General features: G+C 32.4%; 2 protein-coding genes across 2 annotated transcripts; one reads left to right on the top strand and one right to left on the bottom strand.

Annotated features, from left to right (window-relative positions):
• The first annotated feature begins 7198 nt into the window (after positions 1 to 7198).
• On the top strand, positions 7199 to 10983 carry LOC123260762. The gene is made up of 3 exons (XM_044722109.1): positions 7199 to 7354; positions 7412 to 9410; positions 10376 to 10983. The coding sequence occupies exons 1-3, from the start codon at positions 7199 to 7201 to the stop codon at positions 10981 to 10983; spliced, it is 2763 nt and encodes a 920-aa protein (XP_044578044.1).
• Positions 10984 to 18767: 7784 nt separating this feature from the next.
• LOC123259995 lies at positions 18768 to 20280 on the bottom strand. Its single transcript, XM_044720884.1, has 2 exons — positions 19587 to 20280; positions 18768 to 19008 (listed from the first exon to the last, which is right to left on the bottom strand). Exons 1-2 carry the CDS (start codon positions 19759 to 19761, stop codon positions 18869 to 18871), a joined length of 315 nt encoding a protein of 104 aa, XP_044576819.1. The 5' UTR covers positions 19762 to 20280; the 3' UTR covers positions 18768 to 18868.
• Between the last annotated feature and the right edge of the window lie 4867 nt (positions 20281 to 25147).

Below are 25147 nucleotides of genomic sequence, written 5' to 3'. Positions count from 1 at the left end.
TTGAAGTTGGCTTTAGATAAATGAATTATATCATGATATGCTTGAGAGAATAAATGAATAAATGTCAAAAATAAATCGCTGTCACGATATTTACAAAGAAAAATTTTAATAATTTCAAAAATTTTGGTATTTATACGTATTCGACGCTAATTTAAATAATTAAGATATCCATTCTTTATTATGGTTACTTCAATTGAGTATATGTCAATTATATTTTCTTTATTGTTTTGAATTCAAGTAAGACTTCATGAAAATTTTTCTATCATTTTTTCTAAAGTTTCCAGTTGGTGAGTGTTTATTTAAATTTATCAAAAAATTTTTTATTACTTTACTAATTCTGATTTTATCAATTTACATTTTACATTTAATGTGATAATAGTTTTTAATTACGAACTTCTGTTAATTTTCAGTTCAGTAAATTTAATTTTTTTTAAAGTATATTTTGAAATAAACATAGTATTTTATTATCGATAAATATTTAAAACGCAATTGAAAAAATTGTTTAATATATATTCATCATAATGGATGTAGAATATATTTTGATAGATGGAATACTTACTCCTTTTAATGTTATAAAAATTAATGGTAATGGAGCATGTTTATTTTCTTCTTTATCTTTACTGGTTTACGGTAATGTATTAATGGCTAATAAAATGAGAAATATTATTGTTTCTCATGTCATTAACAACTGGGATAGATTTAAATCTTATACTGTTATGTCATCTGGCGAGAATTATGATTCAGTAGGTTTATACTTTACCGAAATGTCTAAACGAAACACATATGGATCTATTTGTGAAATTATGGCAGCCGCAGAGATATTTCCATATCGGTTTGAAGTGTATCAAGGTGATTGCATTATAGCTGAAGCTTTGAAAGATAGACTACTAGCGGTTGAGGCATCTAATTCTAAATTCGAGGAAAAGCTTTCGACAATGGAGACGCAAGTTACTAATAATACGGCGTCCATAAAGACAATTATGGATCAGCAGGCTGCTCCTGGTGGTAGTAATAATTCTGGGATTCTCTTGGAAGTGGAGGATAGGCTCTCTAGGCGCAACAATGTCTTGGTTTTTGGAGTAGCAGAGTCGGCTGAAGCCCTCAAGGAAAACAGGGAGACGCAAGATCTCGAGCAAGTAAAGAGAATCTGCTCTGCACTCAGTGTGGACTCCACGTTAGCAACTTCCTTTAGAATTGGTAAATACACGTCGGCACTCAGTAAACCAAGGCCGATCAAAATAATGTTTTCTAATGCTGTTACGACTGATACTATTATACAGAACCTAGTGAGGCTGAAGAAGTCCAACCAATTACCACCAGAGCTGCTCAACTTGGCTATATCCAAGGACAGGACCGTCATGCAGCGTGCACAACAGAAAGAGATCCGGGAGGAGTATCAGCGTCGAGTTCAGGGAGGCGAGGAGAATATAAGGATAGTGACGAGGAATGGATTGGCTTCCATCAGCAAGATTCCAGCTCAGCGTCTTCGTCAGTTGACAGGGAACGATGCTCGATCTTAAATACTTCGTGCAAGCTACATAATATTTATTATCAAAATGTCAGAGGCATTAAATCTAAACTTAATTCAGTTTTGTATAATACTTCCAATAATGATTTTGACATTTATATATTTACTGAAACATGGCTAAATCATAATATTTATAACTCTGAATTATTTGACTCTAATTTTTTTTTTTGTTTTAGATGTGACAGACGTGAAGCTTACAGAAGGACAGGTGGTGGTGTACTGATATCTTGTAGTGTTTCACTCCAGGTTCAAAGAATAAATTTTGATGAAACTATTGCACAGTTTCCTCAGGTTGATATAGTTGGAATTAAAGTTGGTACTGGCCAGTGTATTAGTATCATTGCAGTCTACATACCACCTGATCTAAATGTTCAAATTTATGCTGACTTTCTGGATGCTCTGTCGTCACATGACACTATGGATGCAAGTGAGCTAATTATAATAGGTGATTTTAATTCCCCGCTCTTTTATGGATACTTTAATAGTAATAGTTTCTGTGCAAAGGCGGAGATTCTGCGGTCTTTTGCAATGCTTCTAGATTTAGTTCAATTCAATAATGTACTTAATCATATGGGACGAGTACTTGATCTGGTATTCGGGACAACTGAATGCCTTGTGGAGCGTATTAGTGATCCGTTTCTCAGGATTGATCAGTATCACCCTGCGCTGGCGATTTCTCTGCAAATATTGACGGATAGGACGAGACACACAAATAAAATTCCAGTATCTAAATATAACTTTCATCGCTATGACAAAGACGCCTTATTTAATGAATTGGATGCAATTGATTGGGATGTATTAAACGGGTTATCGCTAGACGATATGTGTTTGGAGTTCTACCAGCTTATTGATGGTGCATTTGGGAAAACTCTACCTAAAACGGGTGCTGGGAACAACAATTATAGTAAAAGCTATCCGCCGTGGTTCACTAGTGACATTATACGGGATTGTAGACTTAAGGAAAAGTATAGGCAGAAATTAATGAAAAATCAGACTCAGCATTTCAGAGATCAGTACAATGAACTGCGGAGTTCACTCAAGCTCAGAATCGGGAAAGCGTTCGGCAATTATCAGAGGGACTCTGAAAATAAGTTGATAAAGGACCCTAAAAGTTTTTGGAATTTTATAAATAGTAAAAAGCAAAATCAGTATCCGACTAACTTTTATATTTGTAATAGTACCTGCTCTGACCCTCAGTTAATTGCTGACTCTTTTGCTGATTTTTTTGGTAGTGTTTTTGCACCTTTCGATAAATCAAACACAACATCGTGTGCGCCTGCTGGCGTTAGTCATCTAGGAGACTTAGCTCTGCCGGATGAATCTATAATACTCGAATATATAAATAAATTGCCCAATAAGATGTCTACTGGGCTGGATGGCGTTCCCTGTGCAATTGTTAAAGATTGTGCTAGATGCTTCAGTAAGCCTCTGTCCCTTATTATCAGTAGGAGTATCGTAAGAGGATCTTTTCCGTCTATCTGGAAAAATGCGAAGGTATGCCCGATCATAAAATCAGGTGAGCCCTCTTTGGTCTCAAATTACCGTCCGATATCAATAATATCAGTCTTTGCTAAGGTGTTTGAAATGTATATTTATGACCAAATTATATTATATTTCAAACCAATAATAAGTGAGTCGCAACATGGTTTTTTTGCTCGTCGCTCAACCGTCACCAACTTAGTTTCGTATACGCAATACTTGTATGATAGTGTAGCGGCGGGTGACCAGGTTGATGTTATTCATACAGATTTTGCGAAGGCGTTTGATAAAGTTAACACTGTCTTATTAATTAATAGACTAAAAGATATTGGAATTCCAACTAGGCTTCTTAACCTTTTAATTTCGTATCTTATTAATAGACTGAATCAGGTAATGTTCAATGGGTATTTGTCTAAGCCGTATGTGTCTACGTCCGGTGTGCCACAGGGCTCCAATCTTGGGCCTCTATTATTTATTATATTTATCAACCCGTTAGCAAGTTTTATATCATGCTTCTTCGAACTTTTTGCAGATGATGCTAAGTATTACTTGAGAATTCGTTCCTGGTCTGACTGTCAGTATTTGCAGAGAAACTTAGAGGCTCTAGCTGAATGGTGTAAGGCGAACAAGTTGTATTTGAATGAAACTAAGTGCAAAATAATTACTTTCAGTAGGACTAAGAATGTAATTCATTATCCTTATTCTATTAACAATGTATTGCTTGAGCGTGTTGATAACTGTAAGGATTTGGGTGTAACTTTTGATGAGCGCTTGACGTTCACAAATCATTACACAGCTATTACGCTGTCTGCCTTCAGAACACTTGGTTTTGTAATAAGGGTCACAAAAAATATGAAAAATGTCAATACAACCAGAATATTGTATGATGCTCTTGTTCGCCCGAAGCTTGAATATGCCTCAGTGATATGGTCTCCGGTTTATAAAAAGTACATTCTTAGTCTTGAAAAAATTCAACGTAGATTTTTGAAGTACCTTCACTATAAAACTGAGGGTCAGTATCCTGCAATTGGTACTGATTACTTTGAGTTATGTAAGAGGGTTGACATGCTTACTTTGGAGGAGAGAAGAATATGTTCTTCGGTCATGTTTATGAAAAGTATTTGCAGAAACTACACTGACTGCTCGCGATTTCTTGCACTGTTGCCCTTTTATGTCCCTACACGGAATTCTAGATCAGCTCGTCTTTTTAAAGTCCCATTTGCTAAAACGAATTGGTCGCAGACTTCGCCTTTGTACAGACTCACTGATGTCTGTAACTTTCTGTTGTCAGACTCTGAATGTGTATTAGATTTATTGGGATACAATCAACCTCTATCTGCTAACACACTTGCATCCATACTGGTGTCGCTACGTAATGAAACTTATCATTAATTATTGGGTTTTTTTTTTTGTTTTGTACTATTTTATATTTCTTGTGTAAAAAAGTTTTCTTTTTTGTTTTTATTTTTATTTTAGAAAAGTCATTAGTTAAGAGTTAATGCCATGTTCACTAAGCGTTTAGCATTCTATATTATCACGAATAATTTATGTACTAATTATTAGACTAATCTGTCATCTTGTATTTTGAAATGTATTTAGTGTCCCTGTAATTGGCTTCGGCTGTTGGGACTTATTCAAGGAAATAAATAAATAAAAAATAAATAAATAGCTTCCATTGGTGAAGCAATTCGAGGTGTAAAAAGGTTACGTTTTACGGGGCATGATAATAATGGTCACTACGATGTTTATCTTTCGGTGCTTGCATCAAAAATTACAGGTAATAACTATATAAGTTGGGGTAGTGTAAAACAAAATGGAGAAAATGTGTCATTTTCGGTGCCTCAAACTCTAGAAAATGTGTCAATGAGTTTTTTATCGCATAAATTAATTTCTAACGTTGCTTCATCGTGTTTAAATTTAAATAGTGATAATTATGATAAACAAAGTGATGAAAATGTATCATTTTTAGTGCCTCAAACTCAAGAAAATATATTAGCGGAAGTTTTACTACCTCAATTAATTCCTAACGTTGAATTACAAAGTTCAAGTGAATCAGTTATTAATGATGTGAATCCGCTTCAATCAAATGGGAGAAAAAAAAGGAGGAAAAGAGTCAACTATACAATTAGAAAGAGACAATTGCGACAAGCCACTTTAATTTACACTCATCGTAATCCTGATGTACATAGAAAGGCGACTAAAAAATACGCTTCTAATAACCCTCATGTTAGTCGTGCAGCTACAACTAAGTACAACGAGAAACGATTACAAATTAAATTAATGTCTTGGACTTTGAAAGCTTTATCTGGCCTTAGTCATGAACCGAGTATTGACTATCAAAATGATAAAATTGTAAATCTTGGGCATCGATTACCCTGTTCTTGGTGTCGTGCTTTGAAATGGAAGGATGAGGCTGAAGAAATGTGCTGTAGTGGTGGTAAAGTTCAGCTTCCTACTCTTCAACGCTACCCAGAGCCTTTACACAGTCTTTTAACTCATCAGCACCCAATCTCAGAACATTTTCTTTCTTCTCTTCGAAAGTATAATGGGTGCTTTCAAATGACGTCTTTTGGATCAAAAGAGGTAAAGGAGGGTAGTTTTATGCCAACATTTAAAGTGCAGGGACAAGTCTACCATAGGATAGGAAGCCTTATGGCAGAAAATAATCAACAACCATCATTTCTCCAAATATACTTTGTTGGTGATGATAATCGTGAAAGAGAAATTCGTTGTGGGATCTGTCCTGGTATTAAGCCAGAGTTAATTCACCAACTTCAAAATTCCTACTGAGTACGGTCCCTCCTCCCCCCTTCATCCTTTATTTCCCCAGTTCCCAAATTTGTCTTTAATGACAAATTTAGCTATAAATTATGGCTTCATGAACACCATCAATACATCAAAGATTTTAAGGTTGCTATTGAATCAGTTCCTAAGAATCAGAAAGAGTTTTAGGTTATAATTAATGCTGATAAAAAGCCTCCGGGTGAACATCGAGGTCGTTTCAATGCTCCAATGGCTAAAGAAGTAGCAGTTATCATCGTTGGACAAAATTTTGAAAAGAGAGATATCATCCTGAACAGCAGAGACGACAAGTTAAAGCAAATCAGTGAAATCCATCGCGCGTATGATACTTTACAATATCCTCTGATGTTCTGTCGTGGAGAAGATGGCTATCACATTAATATTCCTAAGCGTGATGAAAAAACTAAGCGTCCTCTAAATAAGACCGTGTCAGCTTCTGAGTTTTACAGTTATAGAATAATGGAGCGTAATGGAGAAGAAAATCATTTACTCTTATTTCGCACTCTATTAAATCAATTTTTGGTTGATATGTATGCGAAAATTGAAACTGAACGACTTAATTGGATTCGTAACCATCAAACAAACTTACGAAGTGAAGAATACGTTCACCTTAAAGACGCTTTAACGAAAACCGACGGTCAGATAACAGAAATAGGTAAAATGGTTGTGCTGCCATCTTCTTTTACTGGTGGGCCACGATACATGCATGAACGAACTCAAGATGCTATGACTTATGTACGTCATTTCGGACGGCCAGACTTATTTATTACGTTCACTTGCAATCCAAAATGGAAAGAAATTGAAGAGCTTTTAGTTCAAGGCCAAAAATCTCACGATAGACATGACTTAATAGCAAGAATTTTTCACGTGAAAATTAAGCATATGATGAATCTTCTGACAAAAGGTTGCATTTTTGGCAAAACGAAGTGTCATATGTATACTGTGGAATGGCAGAAACGTGGACTTCCTCACATTCATATCCTCCTGTGGTTAGAAGAAAAGCTGAGACCAGAATCTATTGATAAGGTAATTAGTGCTGAACTGCCTAATCAAGATCAAGATCGAGAACTATATGAAATAATAAAAACAAATATGATTCACGGTCCATGTGGTTCTTTTAATAGAAATTCTCCCTGTATGGTGGATGGTTCATGCACGAAAAAATATCCAAAACATTTTTTAAAGGAAACCCAAACAGGAGAAGATGGATATCCTAAATATCGTCGGCGATCTCCTGAAGATGGTGGAGTAACAACAATAATAAATGGAATTAATATAGACAATCGATAGGTGGTACCGTATAACCCTGTCCTGTGTCGTACATTCAAAGCTCATATAAATGTTGAAGTTTGCAACTCAGTGAAATCAATTAAATATATTTGTAAGTATATGAATAAGGGATCTGATCAAGCAGCATTCACTGTGGGAGATCTTGATGAAGTGACAAAGTATGAAGCAGGACGATACATTAGCACTTTTGAGGCAGTTTGGCGAATTCTGAGTTTTCCTATCCACGAGAGATTCCCTCCAGTTATGCATCTTGCTGTACATTTATAAAATGGTCAACGAGTTTTTTTTAATGAAAATAATATACTCAATCAGATCAACAATTCCAAAACAACACTTATGGCTTTTTTTGAACTTTGTAAAGTGGACAATTTTGCGAAAAAATTATTATATTATGAAGTTCCAGCTTATTATGTCTGGAGAAAACACCAGTTTCACAGAAGAAAACAAGGAAAAATTGTGCCAGGTTATTTAGGTATAAAAAAAGATCATGTTTTAGGCAGAGTGTATACTGTCCATCCTACCAATACTGAATGTTATTACCTCCGTCTTCTTTTGCATGAAGTTCGCGGTCCAGAGTCATTTACGGCTTTAAAAACTATAAAAGATGTAATCTATCCTACATTTCAAGAAGCTTGCAGAGTAATGGGATTGCTCCAAGACGATGCTCATTGGGATCAAACTTTAGCAGAAGTCTCAATTTCTGATTCATCTTACAAAATACGTGAATTGTTTGCTGTTATGTTAGTTTTTTGCCAAGTTGGAGATCCGATTAAATTATGGGATAAATATCGAGATAATTTCACGGACGACATTAAAAGACGAATGAGTAGGAATCGCGAAAACTCTGAGTTAGATCTTGATATTGTTTACAATCAATGTTTGATTAATCTTGAAGATATGGTCATTGCTATGTCAGGTAAGACTCTTTTACAATTTGGACTCACTTCACCATCTCGAGAACAAGAATCTGTTATTATTAATCAACAATATTTAAATGAATTAGCTTATGACACTGCTAAGTTAACCGAAGAAGTGATAAAAAGTGTTCCGATACTGAATAAAGAACAGAAAGAAGCATATGAATCTATATTGAATAGTGTCGTTTCTGATTCTGGACGATTGTTCTTCCTTGATGCTCCTGGTGGAACGGGAAAAACATTCTTGATTAATTTGTTGCTTGCGAAAATTAGAAGTGAAAAAAGTATTGCTATTGCTGTTGCTTCTTCAGGAATTGCGGCTACTTTATTTTACGGAGGCAAAACAGCTCACTCGACATTTAAATTACCTCTTGAAATGAATCATTCTGATAATATTCTATGCAATATTTCTAAGCAGAGTGATATGGCTCACGTTATCAGAGAAGCAAAACTGATAGTATGGGATGAATGCACTATGGCTCACAAAAATGCTATTGAAGCTTTCAACAGAACTCTTAAGGATATAAGAAATAGTGACCGAATAATGGGTGGAATAACTGTTGTTTTAGCTGGTGACTTCAGACAAACTTTACCTGTTGTACCACGAGGTACACGTGCAGATGAAGTCAAAGCCTGTCTCAAATCCTCAGTTTTATGGCCTCATGTTAACGTACTGTCTTTGAAAATTAATATGCGCGTTCATATGCAACATGATTTGAGAGCAGAAGAATTTTCAGAGTTACTCATTGATATAGGGAATGGACAAATTTCAGAAGTTGACGGACGAATAAGTATTCCGGATAACCTAGGTGATATTGTTGATGATTTAACTACATTAACTGATAAAATATACCCAGATATCAATAAAATTGGAGTTAATTACTCTTCATGGCTAAAAGAAAGAGCTATTCTGACTCCAACGAATGATTCAGCAAATAGCATTAACAACTTTCTTCTGGAAAAGCTATCAACTAATCAAATGAAGTATAAATCTATTAATACAGTCGTAGAAGTTGATGATGCTGTCCATTATCCTGCCGAGTTCTTACATACACTCAATCCACCCGGAATACCATCTCATATTCTCAATCTTAAAATTGAAGCACCAATAATGTTACTGCGCAATTTGAATCCTCCAAAACTATGTAACGGTACTAGACTACAAGTGAAAAATTTACATAAAAATATTATTGAAGCTACAATTTTAACAGGTAAACATGAAGGAGAAGTCGTATTTATTCCAAGAATTCCTTTGGTTCCATCTGACTACCATTTCAACTTTAAACGTCTACAATTTCCTGTTAGGGTTTGCTATGCTATGACTATCAATAAAGCGCAGGGGCAGAGTTTAAAATTAGCTGGTGTAGATTTGAGACATGATTGTTTTTCTCATGGTCAGTTTTACGTAGCATGCTGAAGAGTCAGTTCACCGGACAACTTGATTATTCTTCAACCAGAAAAAAAGACGAAAAACATTGTTTACAAGGAAGTTTTAAGTTTGTAACTGTATAAAACTGTTAATTTTATTCATTGATAAGTATTGAGTGATTGTTATATTTGTGTTCATTACGAGAAATAAATTTTTGTAAAAAGTAAAAGCTGAGTTTTTTTTTTGTGGTGTAGGCCTCCTGGGGATCCCGCCACGTTAAATAACGGAGACGCATCCCAATACACAGTACCTCATGGATGATGCGGAAATCTGTGTATGACAAATGCATTGACTGGTACTATTTTTCCTGAATAAAAATTTTAAAAATTCACTTCATTTATCGATAAGAAAATATACATTTTTTAGTTAATATAAGAAATAAAGATTAAAATTATATAGAAGAAATAAAAATTATAAGAAATAAAAATTAAAGCGGGCGAGTGGCTGCTAGTGTATACATAAAAGAGACACGAGTAGGCATTTTTGCTTGCTTGAGTACCTAAATATGTATATACGTGGCATATGTGTGCATACTATGTAGAACATGATTCTTACAAGCGCAATATCTGGGAAATAGTGGGTCTTAGAGAAAAAATCATAGAGACCATTTTTATAGAGAATTTTAAGATCTACAACTTTGCTTTAAAGTACTTTTTCGATAAAACTTACCGTTTTCGAGAAAAATCCAAAAAACCTAAAATTTTGACCTTGGGCCCCGAATAAGTCCCTAAGCTCACATGGGACTGATGGGGACTTTTGACACTTTATTCCTTGTGGTAAACCTAAGGTCTCTACGAAGATTTGGCTCTGTCGAAATTTTCTTTATTTCAATTGTCTAAAATGACCGGACTAAAACCCTTACGGCACCTATTTCTTCAACTAGTGCCCCAGTTAGGTCGGTTTCTAACAATTACGAACCAAACACTTCAGAAAATAGTTCAGAAATCCCTGATATTAAACAAGAAAACTTAGATTACGAGTATATGGACTATGAGTCAGACTCTGAGTCAGAAATGCTTAGTTCAACACCCAAATTAAAAATCAAATCCGGTAATGAACTTAATGACCTTATGCTCATACATAGTCTCAGCACACATGACTCAAACAATTCTCAAATATCAAGTCAAAATAAACGACAACCATCATTTCAGACTAGAACTGAGAGTACTTCAAAGTTGTCGTCGATAACAAGCGTTAAATCAGAAACTTTACCTTCTGATCCCATAATCACTTGTAATTCTAAGAAACAGTCATTTTTGTCACCATCTAAATCATTAATACCGACCCCTACAACGTCAACGACCAACACCGAAGAAGCTTCAACATTTATCACCCAACTCAACATTGGCAGAATTCCTAGACCAACAATGGTTCAGCCTGGCATAACTTCTACAGCTCCAACACTTATAGTAGCTGTACCCGATCCGTCAGACAACAACGTGGCAGCCAAATTTAAAGAGCTCATGCCGCATGACAGAAGCCACTTGACTTCACTATCTCAACCAAACTTCAGGTTTACTTATGAACAACCTGAATGAGTTGAAGATATCTATAAAGCAATGAAGGAAGTCCATATTAAAATCCAGAAGAATACACAGGACATTCAAGGACTCCAGAATGGCATAAAAAGACTCGTGCAAAGCCATTCCTCATTAAGGAATTGCCAACTCACCAACCTGGCAAGTTCTGTACGTGCAGTAGAACGAGATGTCGTTGCCGTCAAACAACGACTTAACTCAATCAAACCTAAGATGCAGAAATTGGGAAAATACCCAGATAAATGCAAGGAGCCCGTCCAACCAGAAGCCAATTCACTTTTAATGATTTTCAAGGATAAACAAGACACCAATATTCATAAAATTGGAACTAAAATTCGTCAGTTAGCTCAAAAGCTAACTTTGGAAGAAATTTAGTTCTCTCCGTCGAAAATTTCATCTCGACAAGGTTTACGAGACGAGCCTGTAACTAATCCAGCCATGGTAACAATTTTAAATTCGTTACCGCATTATCAGACACGAACAACACCAATATACGATGTCTCACGTACTCGAGAGTATACATTCAACCAAGCTTGGAAACACGCTGAAATTTGTTTTCGTCCACCTGAAAAAGGACAACTTCCAAGGACACTATCAAGGATGTGGAGTACCAATTCAACTTTTTGATCCAGAATGCCAGGGTAGTAACCGACGTTGGCCTGGATACAAGAACGGGATTGAAATAAAGAACGCTAAAGAGGATATCGAAGACTTCCAAGAGACGTACCAGCGTTCTCTATAAAGATAAACCCCTATTCAATCATTCACATCATTATTTATTTATATCACTGTATCATCGTTCATATCATTAATTAAAATATGACCGTATTATTATACTATTATCATTATTTTCTATTATACAACTATAACTACTATAAAATTTATGTTAAACATCTATCATACTATTACATTATAAGAACTATAATATTTACTAAATCATTCATATCATCTAAAATGATATCCGCCAGTTTAATTTGTTTCAATTACAGCTGCAGACCAATAAAAAAAAACAAAAACGAACAACAATTAATTAAAAATTAAAATTTTATTTTTTATATTCAGCCCAGCAAATAGATCGAAGTCTAGAACGGAGTTTCGACCATTTGCTCAAGGGAACTTTCTATTAAATTAATTATTTATTTACAGGTGATCACTTACCAACTTCACAGCTGAAAATTTTATTTTAATTTCTTTTCAGGTGACGACTCACCAGTCCATTCACACATCCACACATCCTTCCTTCAGGTGACTACTCACCGATCCATTCATAAAAATTTTCTAATATTACCACTATCAGGTGATCACTCACCAAACTTTCTTATACCACCATCAGGTGATTACTCATCAATTCTACCACTATCAGGTGACTACTCACCAAATCTTTCATCTACAGGTGACTACACACCAACTTCTCTTCTCACTATTTCATCAAAGCATCCTTTCTAGGTGATCACTCACCACTAATTTCTATCATCCTATTATTTCTATACCCGGTTACGACTCACCAATTCATTCAAAGAGCTAGCTCGGTTTAAAAATTGACGGGGTAGTCTTGGCTTAGCAGGGAGGATTGAGACACTGCAAAATGTCCCGATTTTATCAGCCTAGCGAACTACCACCCGAAATTTCCGTTACCGACACTAGCTAAATTAATGTGTAGCCCCCATGACGTCACAAGACGACACGAGGAGGGGAAAATCAGCTACGAGCCTCAAAACCTAAGCATTGATCGACACTTCGATCTATCCCCCGGTGTCAACCACCACGTTTGATATTTCTTAGTCAACTTAGTACTATACCACTATTAACACCATTAGGTGATTACTCACCGTAATTTATAAAACTTACTACTAAAACGTACTAAAATTCTATTAACAGTTTAATACTAATTATCAGAAATATTTTATATTACTTCTATCAAGGGAGTATTACAGGGAGCCATATTACAGCAAATTTTTAAGGGAGTTGGGAAAAAACGGATAGGGGAAAGGGGGGACCTACTCAGTGGGAATTTTCCCGTAATTGAAAAAATAATCAGACAGTCCAGACTGGGAATCGAACTCAGATCTCTCGGTTACGCGCCAAGGGCTCTACCAGTTAAGCTATCCGAGACAAGTACTGACTACTGTAGAATTTTGAAAAAATCGAAAATTTTTTTTTTCATATTTTCAAAGTTTAGATATTCAAAAATATGTTATTAAAAGGATTTTTCAAAATTCCTATTATTTCATGAGTTATAGCCGTTTTAGTGACGTGGCATCGGTTCCGGTCCGACCGCTACAAGTTAACAAAAGACGGTAGGCGTTCCCGAGTCCCTACTTATGTCCCTTTCTATTGTATAGTATTCCTTTTAAATCTATATTTAATTGAAGGAATAAAACCAATTTATGAAAGTTTATCAGCTGATTCTTTATTGAAACGATGTTTGGGTTCTGAAACCCAAAATAATAACGAATCTTTGAATTCGTTAATTTGGACTTTTGCTCCGAAGCACATTCACGCTGGACCGAAGACAATTGAAATTGCCACTTTCTTCGCAGTTAGTATTTTTAATGAAGGTTTTATACCTATATTAAAAATCTTAGATGTTATGGGAATCACGATTGGCCCAGAAGCTAATGCTTTTGCAGCGAGATGGGACGAAGCGCGTATCGAGCGCTCGAAACTTCGGACTTCAGAGGCCTCAAAGGAGGGTAGAACTGCACGTCTTCACAAGAGAACATCGGAGAATGAGCATTTTGAAGTAGAGGAAGGATTCTTATATGGAGCAGGAATCGCCGATTAAAAATATGTAAGTATTCTGTACCATTCTACAAGTAAAATTGTCGAAAACTTGTCTCAAAACTTTGAACGCGTTTTTCTCGGAACTACTTTTTTTGAGCTGGCGGTAAGGATATCTCGAGTTCTAATGAACTGATTTACTTCAAATTTGAAGAGGATGTTCTCTATACGTTGCTTCATCTCGTGAACCCTGCCAAAAACTATAACTTATCATTTAGTATTTTTAAAAAATTCGGAATCGTTAAAAAAATATGAAAAAAAAAATTTTTTTTTAACTTATCCAAGAGTTATACGATAGCGGCATCTATAATGATTAAGAATCCGTTCGTTTTTTATGTTTCAGATCACCAGGAGGGTTGGAATAATGCACGCCAGGACACCCTCTTTTTTTTTGATCCCCCACTTTGACTGCTCATAACTTTGTCAATTTTAATTTTTTTTTTTTAATAATTTTTTTATGTAATAATAAAACATCAATAAACAAATGATAAAAAAATTGATTCTAAAAATATTTTTTGTTTCCTTCGTACAGCGCTACTAAAACCAGGCGAAATTCATGCCTCTACAGTAGAATACTCCCTTAATTTTATTATTTTGCATTAGGTGATTATTCACCACGTTTATTACTATTTTTCAGTTATTTATAACACTAACTTAAGTATTCTATCCCTACAAGTATTTTGTTAAATTGCGTTACCGAAATACTACAAGTTTATATTTAAAGTGTTAATTTGGTGTAATAAAGTTGTTTATTGTTATCACCGCTTTACACTATTACTAAACTACCACTCTTCACCTATCTATTCACTACGACTATCTATCTGCAACCTGCCAAAGGGTCAATCAAAGACGGAGGGTCATCGTTGCAGTTAAAATTTGTAAGTAAGTAAAATAAATTAACTGGCACGCGTGAGAACTTCTGTCTAAAACTAATAAAATCATCTAAAGACAAAGACACTCGTGGTTCACGAGACCGGAATATCCCAGAGCAGCGAATCCCAATTTTTAGAAGTTTAGGCGAGTATTTCTTATCCGCGAGGTTTAATGGTCTAAATAATTAAATTTTTAAATTAAGCAAAAATTTAGTGTTTCAACCTATAGCAAATTCATAATAATTATGTTGGTTGTTAAACAATTAATTCCTATTACTCTTTGTTACGCAATTTGTAATATATTTTATGGTTCTAAAATTTACTAATTTTTATGAGCTTTTTTTATTTTTTACTATAATTCACTAATGTATAATCTATAGATATGTATAAATATATATATATATATATATATATATATATATATATATATATATATATATATATATATATATATATATATATATATATATATATATATATATATTAGGGTGTTTCAAAAAAAGACGAATTTTTTTTTTTTTTTTCTTTTGGTGTCTAAAAATTGATAGTATACCTAAAAACAAAAATTTTGGCGCCCATGTGAGCTCTTAATATCAATAGTAAGATTTGCCTGTATCCATTTCTTTATTTTCCATTTAAATAACACGGGAAAAATTTTTTTTAATTTTTTAATTTTTATTACTTTGGAACGGTTCATCGTAACAACAATCTGAAAAATGATATTTGTAGGAAATTTTACGCTCTACAAAAAACGTCTGAAGACCAAAGTTCCTCAGATTAACGGCTTCAAAGATATCCGCGGTCAAAGATAACACTAATAAAAAATTTATAATATTTTCCAATAAAACTACAAAAAAAATATCATATGCTATATTTTTATTATTTTTTATGTTAAATTACTTCAATTCCGTTAACCTGAGACTGTAAACTTTTTTTTTTACTAATTAATTCAATACTTAACTCACGAAATGCACTAATATATAAATATAAACGTTAAAAATATCTTATAAATGATTTTTTGGTCTCTTTTATAACAAATTTATTTTTTTTTTTACTAAATATTAAGAAATTTAATTGAACAATTAATTCTTTATAACAAAAAACTATATTTACAACTTGTTACAACAATTTTTCAACTTGAAAATATAACAGTTTTATAAAATTACTTTTATTGCAATTAAGATATTGTTTTCTATGTTCTGTCACTACTTGCAACAAATATTGAAGCTGTTCTTCATCTTTCGTTAAGCATCGATTATACTGCTCTATCAATGCCACGCCGCGTTCTGCTACATCATTCACAACTTGAAGTTTCCCGAAATACTCCAAGTTTTCTAAGAAATTCGGATTCTGAGGCCACAAAGTAACATCCTCATCAATGAACTCATACGACAAATCAAACGATTCAAATATATTAATCGATCTCATAGACCTAAATTGACTAAGATCTTTATTTAATAATGACTCTAAATTTTTCTTATCTATTATAAAGCGATTTGTTGTAGTTTCATTGGCTTTACAGTTTTTAAGAGCATGAACTATTCTTTTTTTTTGTTCCAACTGAAACATTTTTATCAGAGAGATAAAACAGACAGCTCGTTGTTTAAATACCACAAGTGATCGGCTAATTTTTGTGAGCATGTCTGTGAAAGACTATTATTAAATCTTTCATATGAAATTAATTCTTTAATCAAAGTTAAATCATTATTAGGTGCTGTTATAGCACACGGTGCAGTGAACCAAGCTTTTAAATAGAATATTATGATAAATAAACAAAGTTCTCGTAATCCATCTATTTCCGATTTAGTAAGATGAAATTCATTTCTGAATAAAAAAATTTTTAAACTATATATTGCTTTAGCCATCCACCTTGCATGATGGACCGCTCCAGGATGCTTAAATGTAATATTTGTGGTAGTAGTACCCAAAAATATTAATGATAATTCCAGAAGTTCACGGTAATCGTCTCGACAATGATCCATCTACAAAAAAAAGTTATAAGTCAAAATGAGATTGATTATATCGCAATTTCAAAGTTGAGAAGACTAATTATTATTAACTGATGTGAGGTAAAAGTTGTAAAATATTTTACAAACGCAATTTTAATCGTTAAAGATGATTAAAAGTATAACAGTCATGTGAAACTGATTTTCAATATTTTTAATCACGACGGCAAGTTAATTAATCAGAGTAAAATTGATAATTGAGGAGCTTATTTTCAAAGGGGTATCTTTTGATTTTTGATTAATCGAGACAAAAAACTAGTTATCTTCAATTATAAATATTTGTATTGAACTTTTTTTAATTTAGCTATAAAGTGTAATCGGTTATGAAGCTGCAATTCGATTTTCATTTATAAATGTTCATAATTCTCAAAGTAATTAGTATTTAAAAGTTCAGAAAACTGGTATTTTAAAATATGAAAAGATACCCTTTTGAAAATCAGCTCCTCAATTATACTGAACTTTATACATTTTTCTTTTCCACTTTAACATCAGTTAATAATTCTTCAGCGCTGGATTAAAAAATTTTACTTCTATTTGATTATTAACGAATTTCAAAATCTCATCTTTGATTGGTGTTATTACTTCCAAAACTTTTTTGTCACAAATACCAGCCGTAAAGTTTGATTGATCAATTTCATCCCACTTCTTTTTAAATCTCTGATAAATTGGAACGTTTGGGCCAGACGAAGCAGGCCAGTATACTTCAAATGCACTTCGAAGAACAATTTCAAAAATATGGTGTCGGCATGGCAAGTACAACAGTTTTCTACTAAGAGCCTTTTCTACTAATACACACGCACCATTTCTGTTGAGAGCGTTGAAAGCAAAGCAACTAAATGAAGTTAGTACCGAACAACCAGGCTTACCAACACAGAGCTTATTAGCTACAACACTCAAATTAAATGAGTATAATACTCTGTACCGACAGAGCTAAATAAAGCTCTGTTGATATTTTTCAAATAAAAAACATTTGATCAAGTTTTATAGTAGATTTAATTGATTTAACGTATTTACAGAATTTTCATATTATTTTGAATAATATGCAATGATGAGTGTTTGGTGAGTTTGTGTAATAAGGAACTTTACATTTTGTCTCTTACAAAAATTTATAAATTTTATAAAATATAAAATAAATTTGTTATAAGAAAGACCAAAAAATCATTTATGTGACATTTTTAACGTTTATATTTATATATTAGTGCATTTCGTGAGTTAAGTATTGAATTAATTAGTAAAAAAAAAAAGTTTACAGTCTCAGGTTAACGAAATTAAAGTAATTTAACATAAAAAATAATAAAAATATAGCATGTGATATTTTTTTTGTAATTTTATTGGAAAATATTTGAAATTTTTTATTAGTGTTATCTTTGACCGCGGATATCTTTGAAGCCGTTAATCTGAGGAACTTTGGTCTTTTAACGTTTTTTGTAAAGCGTAAAATTTCCTACTAATATCATTTTTCAGATTGTTGTTACGATGAACCGTTCCAAAGTAATAAAAATTAAAAAATTAAAAAAAATTTTTCCCGTGTTATTTAAATGGAAAATAAAGAAATGGATACAGGCAAATCTTACTATTGATATTAAGAGCTCACATGGGCGCCAAAATTTTTGTTTTTAGGTATACTATCAATTTTTAGACACCAAAAGAAAAAAAAAAAAATTCGTCTTTTTTTGAAACACCCTAATATATATATATATATTAGGGTGCTTTTTTTTTTTGCGACTATTTTTTTTTCGCTTCCATCCCGAAATTTTGTTGGAAATACACCCAAAAAAATTCCCTGAAAGTTTGAGCCCTTAATATTAATATTAAGTACTCCTACACAGCGTGTGAAGATTTCCCATTTGAATTATACGAGAACTTTCATTTTTTTTTTTTAAATTTCTATAGCTCAGTGGCATTTCATAGCATCGCTTTGACCATGGACGGGTTTTTTTCAGAATTAAATGCTCTACAAAAGTGTACATTGTCGCGAAGTCGTAACACATACTGGCGGGGTAGTACGGACCGCCAAACCGAATTTTTTATAGAATTCTTGTTTTTTCACTCATTATCTCATAAACAACAAGACATACAGAAAAAATGTAAATGATAATTTTGTAGGAAATTCAATTCTCTACAAAAAAGGTTCTCAGCACCAAATCACTAAGATCGATATTTTCTGAGATATTAATCATTGAAGTTTACCTAGCATTGAATTTCCACAAAATGTTGAATCAAATCTTAAAAAATATTGATTTTTTTCTTTTTAGGAGGTACAGGGAGTTCATCCTCAAAATCAGAATATGTTCGTTTCAACCCACTGGAATTTGATGATAGACTACAAAAACTTGCTGGCATCGAATGTTGCGATAATTTCATGCCTAAAACAATTTTTTCAGAATTAAATAAATAAACCCAATCGATTCAAATATTTTTCAAATTTTATATTCAGCTTCTGTTATCCAGAAGCAAAGATATTCTTTGAATTGAGTTTCCGTCAATTTTCCCCAATAAAAATAAGACAAAATGATATATATATGTGTTTTAAATTTATTGGTTACAGAGACTTTAATTTTTTAATAGCGTGGGAATTTTCGACTGCAAAAAAAATCGAAAACAAATTTTTTTTTTATTCAAGTCAAAATTTTTGTCAAAATTGAATAAATTTTGATTTATCTCACTTATTCAGATTTACTTGATAGAAATTTTACCAAAAATGATAGACTAATAATTAGAAAAAAAGTTATGAATCTAGAAACAAATTTTAAAATATTGAAAAATTATATAGAATTCAATTTTCAGAAAATGAGGTTAAGAAAATTAGAATTTTAATGCGAATTAAATTTTACAAGTAAGTAGAAAAATATGAGTCTAAATTATAAGAAATTGTTTTCGATTATTAAAAAATGATTGATTGTTGAGCTTGATAATTTATAGTTGTATGTGAGAAGAAACTAACCAATTTCGTCTGTATTATTCTCATTATCTTCATTTGTTATCTCCTGTTCAGTGTCAGATTTATTCTGAAAAGTTTCCACCGGCAAGAAATTAGTAACGGGCGAGTGAAGATTGGTTTTCCCCTTTTGACACTCATTCAGAAATTGTTGCTGCTCTTTTGGCAAATTCTTAACCATTGTGGAATTCGAAATATCGAACAATTTATCTAGTTTTTGGTTAAACTTTTCAACATTCTGTTTTTGTGCTTTCGATTTTTTTCCCTCTTGTGATGTGTCTTCACTTTTATATATTCGGCATAAAATTTTTCCAACTTCGTAAGACTGTGCTGAGGACGTATAGTTGGAATCTTGAAACTAGCCCGAATAGTATTAGTATCGTTAATAACACTAGTAGCACTATTTCGAATAGTTAATTTTAAAGACTGATGTTTATACATAAAAAAATTTAGTAAGTCACGATACGAAGGCAGCTTATTATTATTTATTTGGCTTCTTTCAAATCCAATTAAATAATTCCAAGTTTTATTACCAATTTTTTCACTCATTTTAATGATGGTTAAAGTCGACCTAACCTCAAATTTAACAAAGTATACATACAACGGCGTCACACTGATCAATGCCCACTAAGCTTTGTTCTTACTCTCGCGGGATAAGTACGCGAAAACAAAGAAAGCGCTGCAATTAAAGGGGAAATTTGTTGAACGCATTCAAGGTCAAGTGAAAGCTCAGTAGTACTACCAGAGCAAGAAAAATAAACCGCAATTATCCAGTATCACAATACACAGCAACAAAGAAACATCCTATATTATTCGTAATGATCATACACAATATATTTTTATCTAGAATTTCATTGAAATTGAATTATTAAATGATAAATTCAAATATTATGGGGTGATTTAAATGAGAAATTTATTTAAAAATAAAAAACTTCAGAAAAATACAATTAAAAATTTTTTACGTTAAATTTGTAACTTAATCAATAAGTAATTACTAATTATAATTATGATACGAATAAAAAATCATTATTTTTAAGATTTGATTCAACATTTTGTGGAAATTCAATGCTACGTAAACTTCAATGATTAATATCTCAGAAAATATCGATCTTAGTGATTTGGTGCTGAGGACTTCTTTCGTAGAGAATTGAATCTCCTACAAAATTATCATTAACATTTTTGTATGTCTTGTTGTTTATGAGATAATGAGTGAAAAAACAAGAATTCTATAAAAAATTCGGTTTGGTGGTCCGTACTACCCCGCCAGTATGAGTTACGACTTCGCGACAATGGACACTTTTGTAGAGCATTCAATTCTAAAAAAAAACCCATCCATGGTCAAATTGATGCTATGAAATGCCACTGAGCTATAGAAATTTAAAAAAAAAAAATGAAAGTTCTCGTATATTTCAAATGGGAAATCTTCACACGCTGTGTAGGAGTACTTAATATTAATATTAAGGGCTCAAACTTTCAGGGAATTTTTTTGGGTGTATTTCCAACAAAATTTCGGGATGGAAACGAAAAAAAAAAAAATAGTCGCAAAAAAAAAAGCACCCTAATATATATATATATATATGTATATAAATGATGTGAAGATCGGTAGTTATTAAATTAATATATTCTTAGTAAATTAAGCCATGAATCCCGATCCGAAAATTCTTTTGAAGAATTACTAAAGTTTTATTATTACTTCTTTACCATAATAATTTTATCGGTATGAGGTCTCATACCATCAGAGAAAATTCAGGTGAAATTTAACAATTAAAATTCAAAGAAAGATTTATTTACTCAGTGACACTTTTTTCGGTAACCGAAAATTTTTCAAATTTTTCAAAATTCTTCATTTTTGGTCAGACATTTGATATACTCTTCTATTAATGCAACTCCTATTTCTGCTATTGATTTACCTACTGAATTCATGAACAAAAATATTGAATTTTGGATACAGGATGAGAGCTATCAAGAGAATCTGTCATTAAAATGTCTCAGCGTTGTCAATGGTGTAGCAGAAAGGGTATTTGCATTAATAGACGAGTATAATAAATGTCTGACCAAAAATAAAGAACAGTTGCAAAATTTATTGCAAGCAGTTAAAAATCACAGGCAAAAATTTTCCAACTGTAACAAAAAAAATTTAGTTTCATTTTGAGAATAAAAAAATGGCAAATTATAAAGTAAACAGTTTTATTACAATTGAAAAACTATTGAAACATGATTTTTAATATTTTACATTACCTAATAGTCAAGTGTAAATAAAGCACTTATTAATTTTTCAGGGAATGATTAATTTTTTCAAGTCATTACTCAGCTAAAGTACAGTTCCGAGTTATTTTTTTTAATTAGTATAAAAATATCGATTTTTTTTACGATTATCGATATTTTGTAAGAATTTGATTGTTTCATCAAAAAACACTCGATAAGAGTTACGAAAACTGAGATATTTTATGTTTTTGAGTCATTATTTTGTGATAGAGTATAAGAAATTGTAAAGGTTATCCTCAACTATTTGAGGTTGAACTTTAACCTCGAATAACTTTTAAACGAGTCAACTTAGCAAAAAATTATATCAGACCTTTTTTATAGATCGTTAAATTTCCTACAATAATATGTATAGATTTTGACACTCTTATGAATTTTAGGACAGATTTATGACAATGTTAGGATACTCTTATGACATTTTTATGACAATTTTATGATCTTTTATGAAAATTTTATAAAAATTTTAGGACCCTTTTATGACAATTTCAGGACACTTTTATGACAATTTCGGGACACTTTTATGATATTTAGGATACTTTTATGACAATTTTAGTACAAATTTATGACAATTTTAGGACGATTTCATGACAATTTTATGATAAGTTTTTGACAATTGTACGACAACTTTGACAATTTTAGGACATTTTTATGACAACTCTTTATGACAATTATAAAATTGACATGAATGTGTCCTCAAATTGGCACAAAAGTATCCTAAAATTGTCGTAAAAGTACCTTGACATTGTCATTAAAGTACCATAATTGTCATAAAATTGTCCTTAAATTTCATGACAATTTCAGGACACTTTTATGACAATTTTAGGATACTTTTATGACAATTTAAGGACAGTTTTATCAATTTCAGGATACTTTTATGAAAATCTTAGGATACTTTTTAAACAATTTTAGAATACGTTTATGCCAATTTTATGACAATTTCAAGGTACTTTTACGACAATTTTAGGATACTTTTATGCCAATTTTAGGACACTTTAATGACAATTTTAGGACACTTTCATGACAATTTTATAATTGTCATGAAGAGTTGTCATAAAAATGTCCTAAAATTGTCAAAGTTGTCATACAATTGTCAAAAAATTATCCTAAAATCCTCATGTACTAGTACATATTTCACGATACAGCTGGCGCCACATCAAGTGTTGTTTACGTTTTTCAAATCTGACAGAGAGTTTTTGTAACCTATTTACATCTCAGTGTCATACAGTTAAATATGTTATGGGTGTAAAAAACCTGTATTAAAGCCGATAAAGTGCAACATATGCAAGCTCGCATATCATCCAAGTTATGCAAAAGAAATTACTAAATCTAAAGTAACCACGTGTTGTGTAAACTCGTTCATCTCACCAATCTCACCACTTCATATCTCAACAAGTAGTCATAATCAAACATTTCAACATTCAGTTATTAGACCATCGAGCTTCTCAGGCAGTCTACTTGGGAAATATACATTGAAAAGTTATAAATCAATTGATTCATCACCTAAAACACCACCTATATCATCTACCGAAGACGACTCTGTGTTTTTATCGCATATTGGAATAACTTTTCCATCAACGATGAGTACAGGTAGTCAGGAAAATGCGATCGTGTCCCAGGCTCCAGAGACTGGAGCTCAAATGATATCAGGCATATCTACGTCTAACTCTCGCCCACTGCCAAGTCTGCCTATACAAACTCAAAGTCCTGATGTAAAACCTGATTGGTCTAAATATTCGCTAGATGACAAAATGAATATGTTGTTAGATATGTCCTACAAAAATACTCTAAGTATCCGAACTGTGACAATAAATTTAAATAAACACAGTAAAGAGATCAGAAACTTAGCAGCAAGTCTAAATGAAAACAATAGTAAAATTGTTAGGTTATCTGAGGGCTTGAATGATGTACATTCAACTCTCACTGAAGTCACCAAAACTCAGTTTGAATCTCAAAAAAAAATTGCGGAGTTACATACAAAACTTGATTGTCTTGCCAGTACTCCATTCTCTCAGCTTGCTACTAGAAATCGCATGTCATCTCAAATACTGATATCTAGAATTCCTAATGACTCAAATGATAAACGATCAAATGAAAAAATCGTCGAGCAAATTTTCCAGAAATTAAATATCGTAAGTCTAACGAATGAAATCCTGGCTATCAGAGTATTTAACACAAATAGGAGGCACGTGAATCAAACTCTACATCAACGTCTCGGTCCCTTATATTAAAATTAAAATCTGCTGACATATGCGATCACATCATTGATGTAAAGCGTCGATCTTCCAAACTTCTTGTCAAGGATATCTCAAACACGAATGCTCATACTAATCACAGCAAACCTATTTACATCTCTGAATTCCTACATCCTGATCTCTACAAATTTTTACAGAAGATTAAAGTCAGAGCTAAACAATTAAAAATCAAATATGTCTGGACTTACCTTGGCAATGTTTATGCTAAAAAAAATGACGACTCTCCTAAGATAGTCATTAATACTGAAGATGACCTAAATAGTATTTCATAGCAATCTAGAGATAAACTCAATGTTACAAATTCATCAATAAATATTCTATACCTAAACATAAACAGTTACTTAGCTCATTTAGCCTAGTTTGAAGCGTTGGTAGATGAATTACCATTATTCCAATTGTTGAATACTGTTCCATAGTTTTGATTGACTTATCCAAAAGGCTAGACTACAAACTTCAACGTCTTATAAACAACACCATCAGATTCATCTTTAATTTAAGACGAGATGAACATATCACTCCCTACAGGCATTCACTAAACTGGCTCACGGTTAAATCTGAACGAATATACTCGTTAGCGTGCTTCATCTAAAAACTTCTAAAATCAGGTGAACCAAAGTTCCTTAGAAGTCTCTTCGTTGAAGAATCCACAGATATTAGAAGATCGGAAAAATTGCTGCTAAACAAATCAATGTATCTTTTAAAATGCCAAACTTCTTAACTACTACTTTTGAACATTCCTATGTAGTTTCTGCGATCCGAATTTGGAGGGAATTACCATTTGAAGTCACAAATTCACTTAGCTTAAATTCTTTTAAAACTAGTACTTTTGAATTCTTCATGAAACGTGAACGAGATAATGAATCTTAATTTCAAACTTTTAAAGAAGACAATGAATCCTAATTTTCAAACCTTTGATATTCATTTACACATTTCTGTTACATGAATTTATCGTTCTAGATCATCTCAGATTATCATCTTCCATAATTTGTATAATTTGTACCACTGACTTTAACTCTTAAATTTTTAATGCTCAGTTTTTATACTCAAATTTAT

The sequence above is a fragment of the Cotesia glomerata genome, linkage group LG1 (genome assembly GCF_020080835.1).
Source record: "Cotesia glomerata isolate CgM1 linkage group LG1, MPM_Cglom_v2.3, whole genome shotgun sequence".
Taxonomy (NCBI): domain Eukaryota; kingdom Metazoa; phylum Arthropoda; class Insecta; order Hymenoptera; family Braconidae; genus Cotesia; species Cotesia glomerata.
The sequence above is the reverse complement of the archived record's forward strand: the minus strand, read 5'-3'. Positions and strand labels throughout refer to the sequence as shown.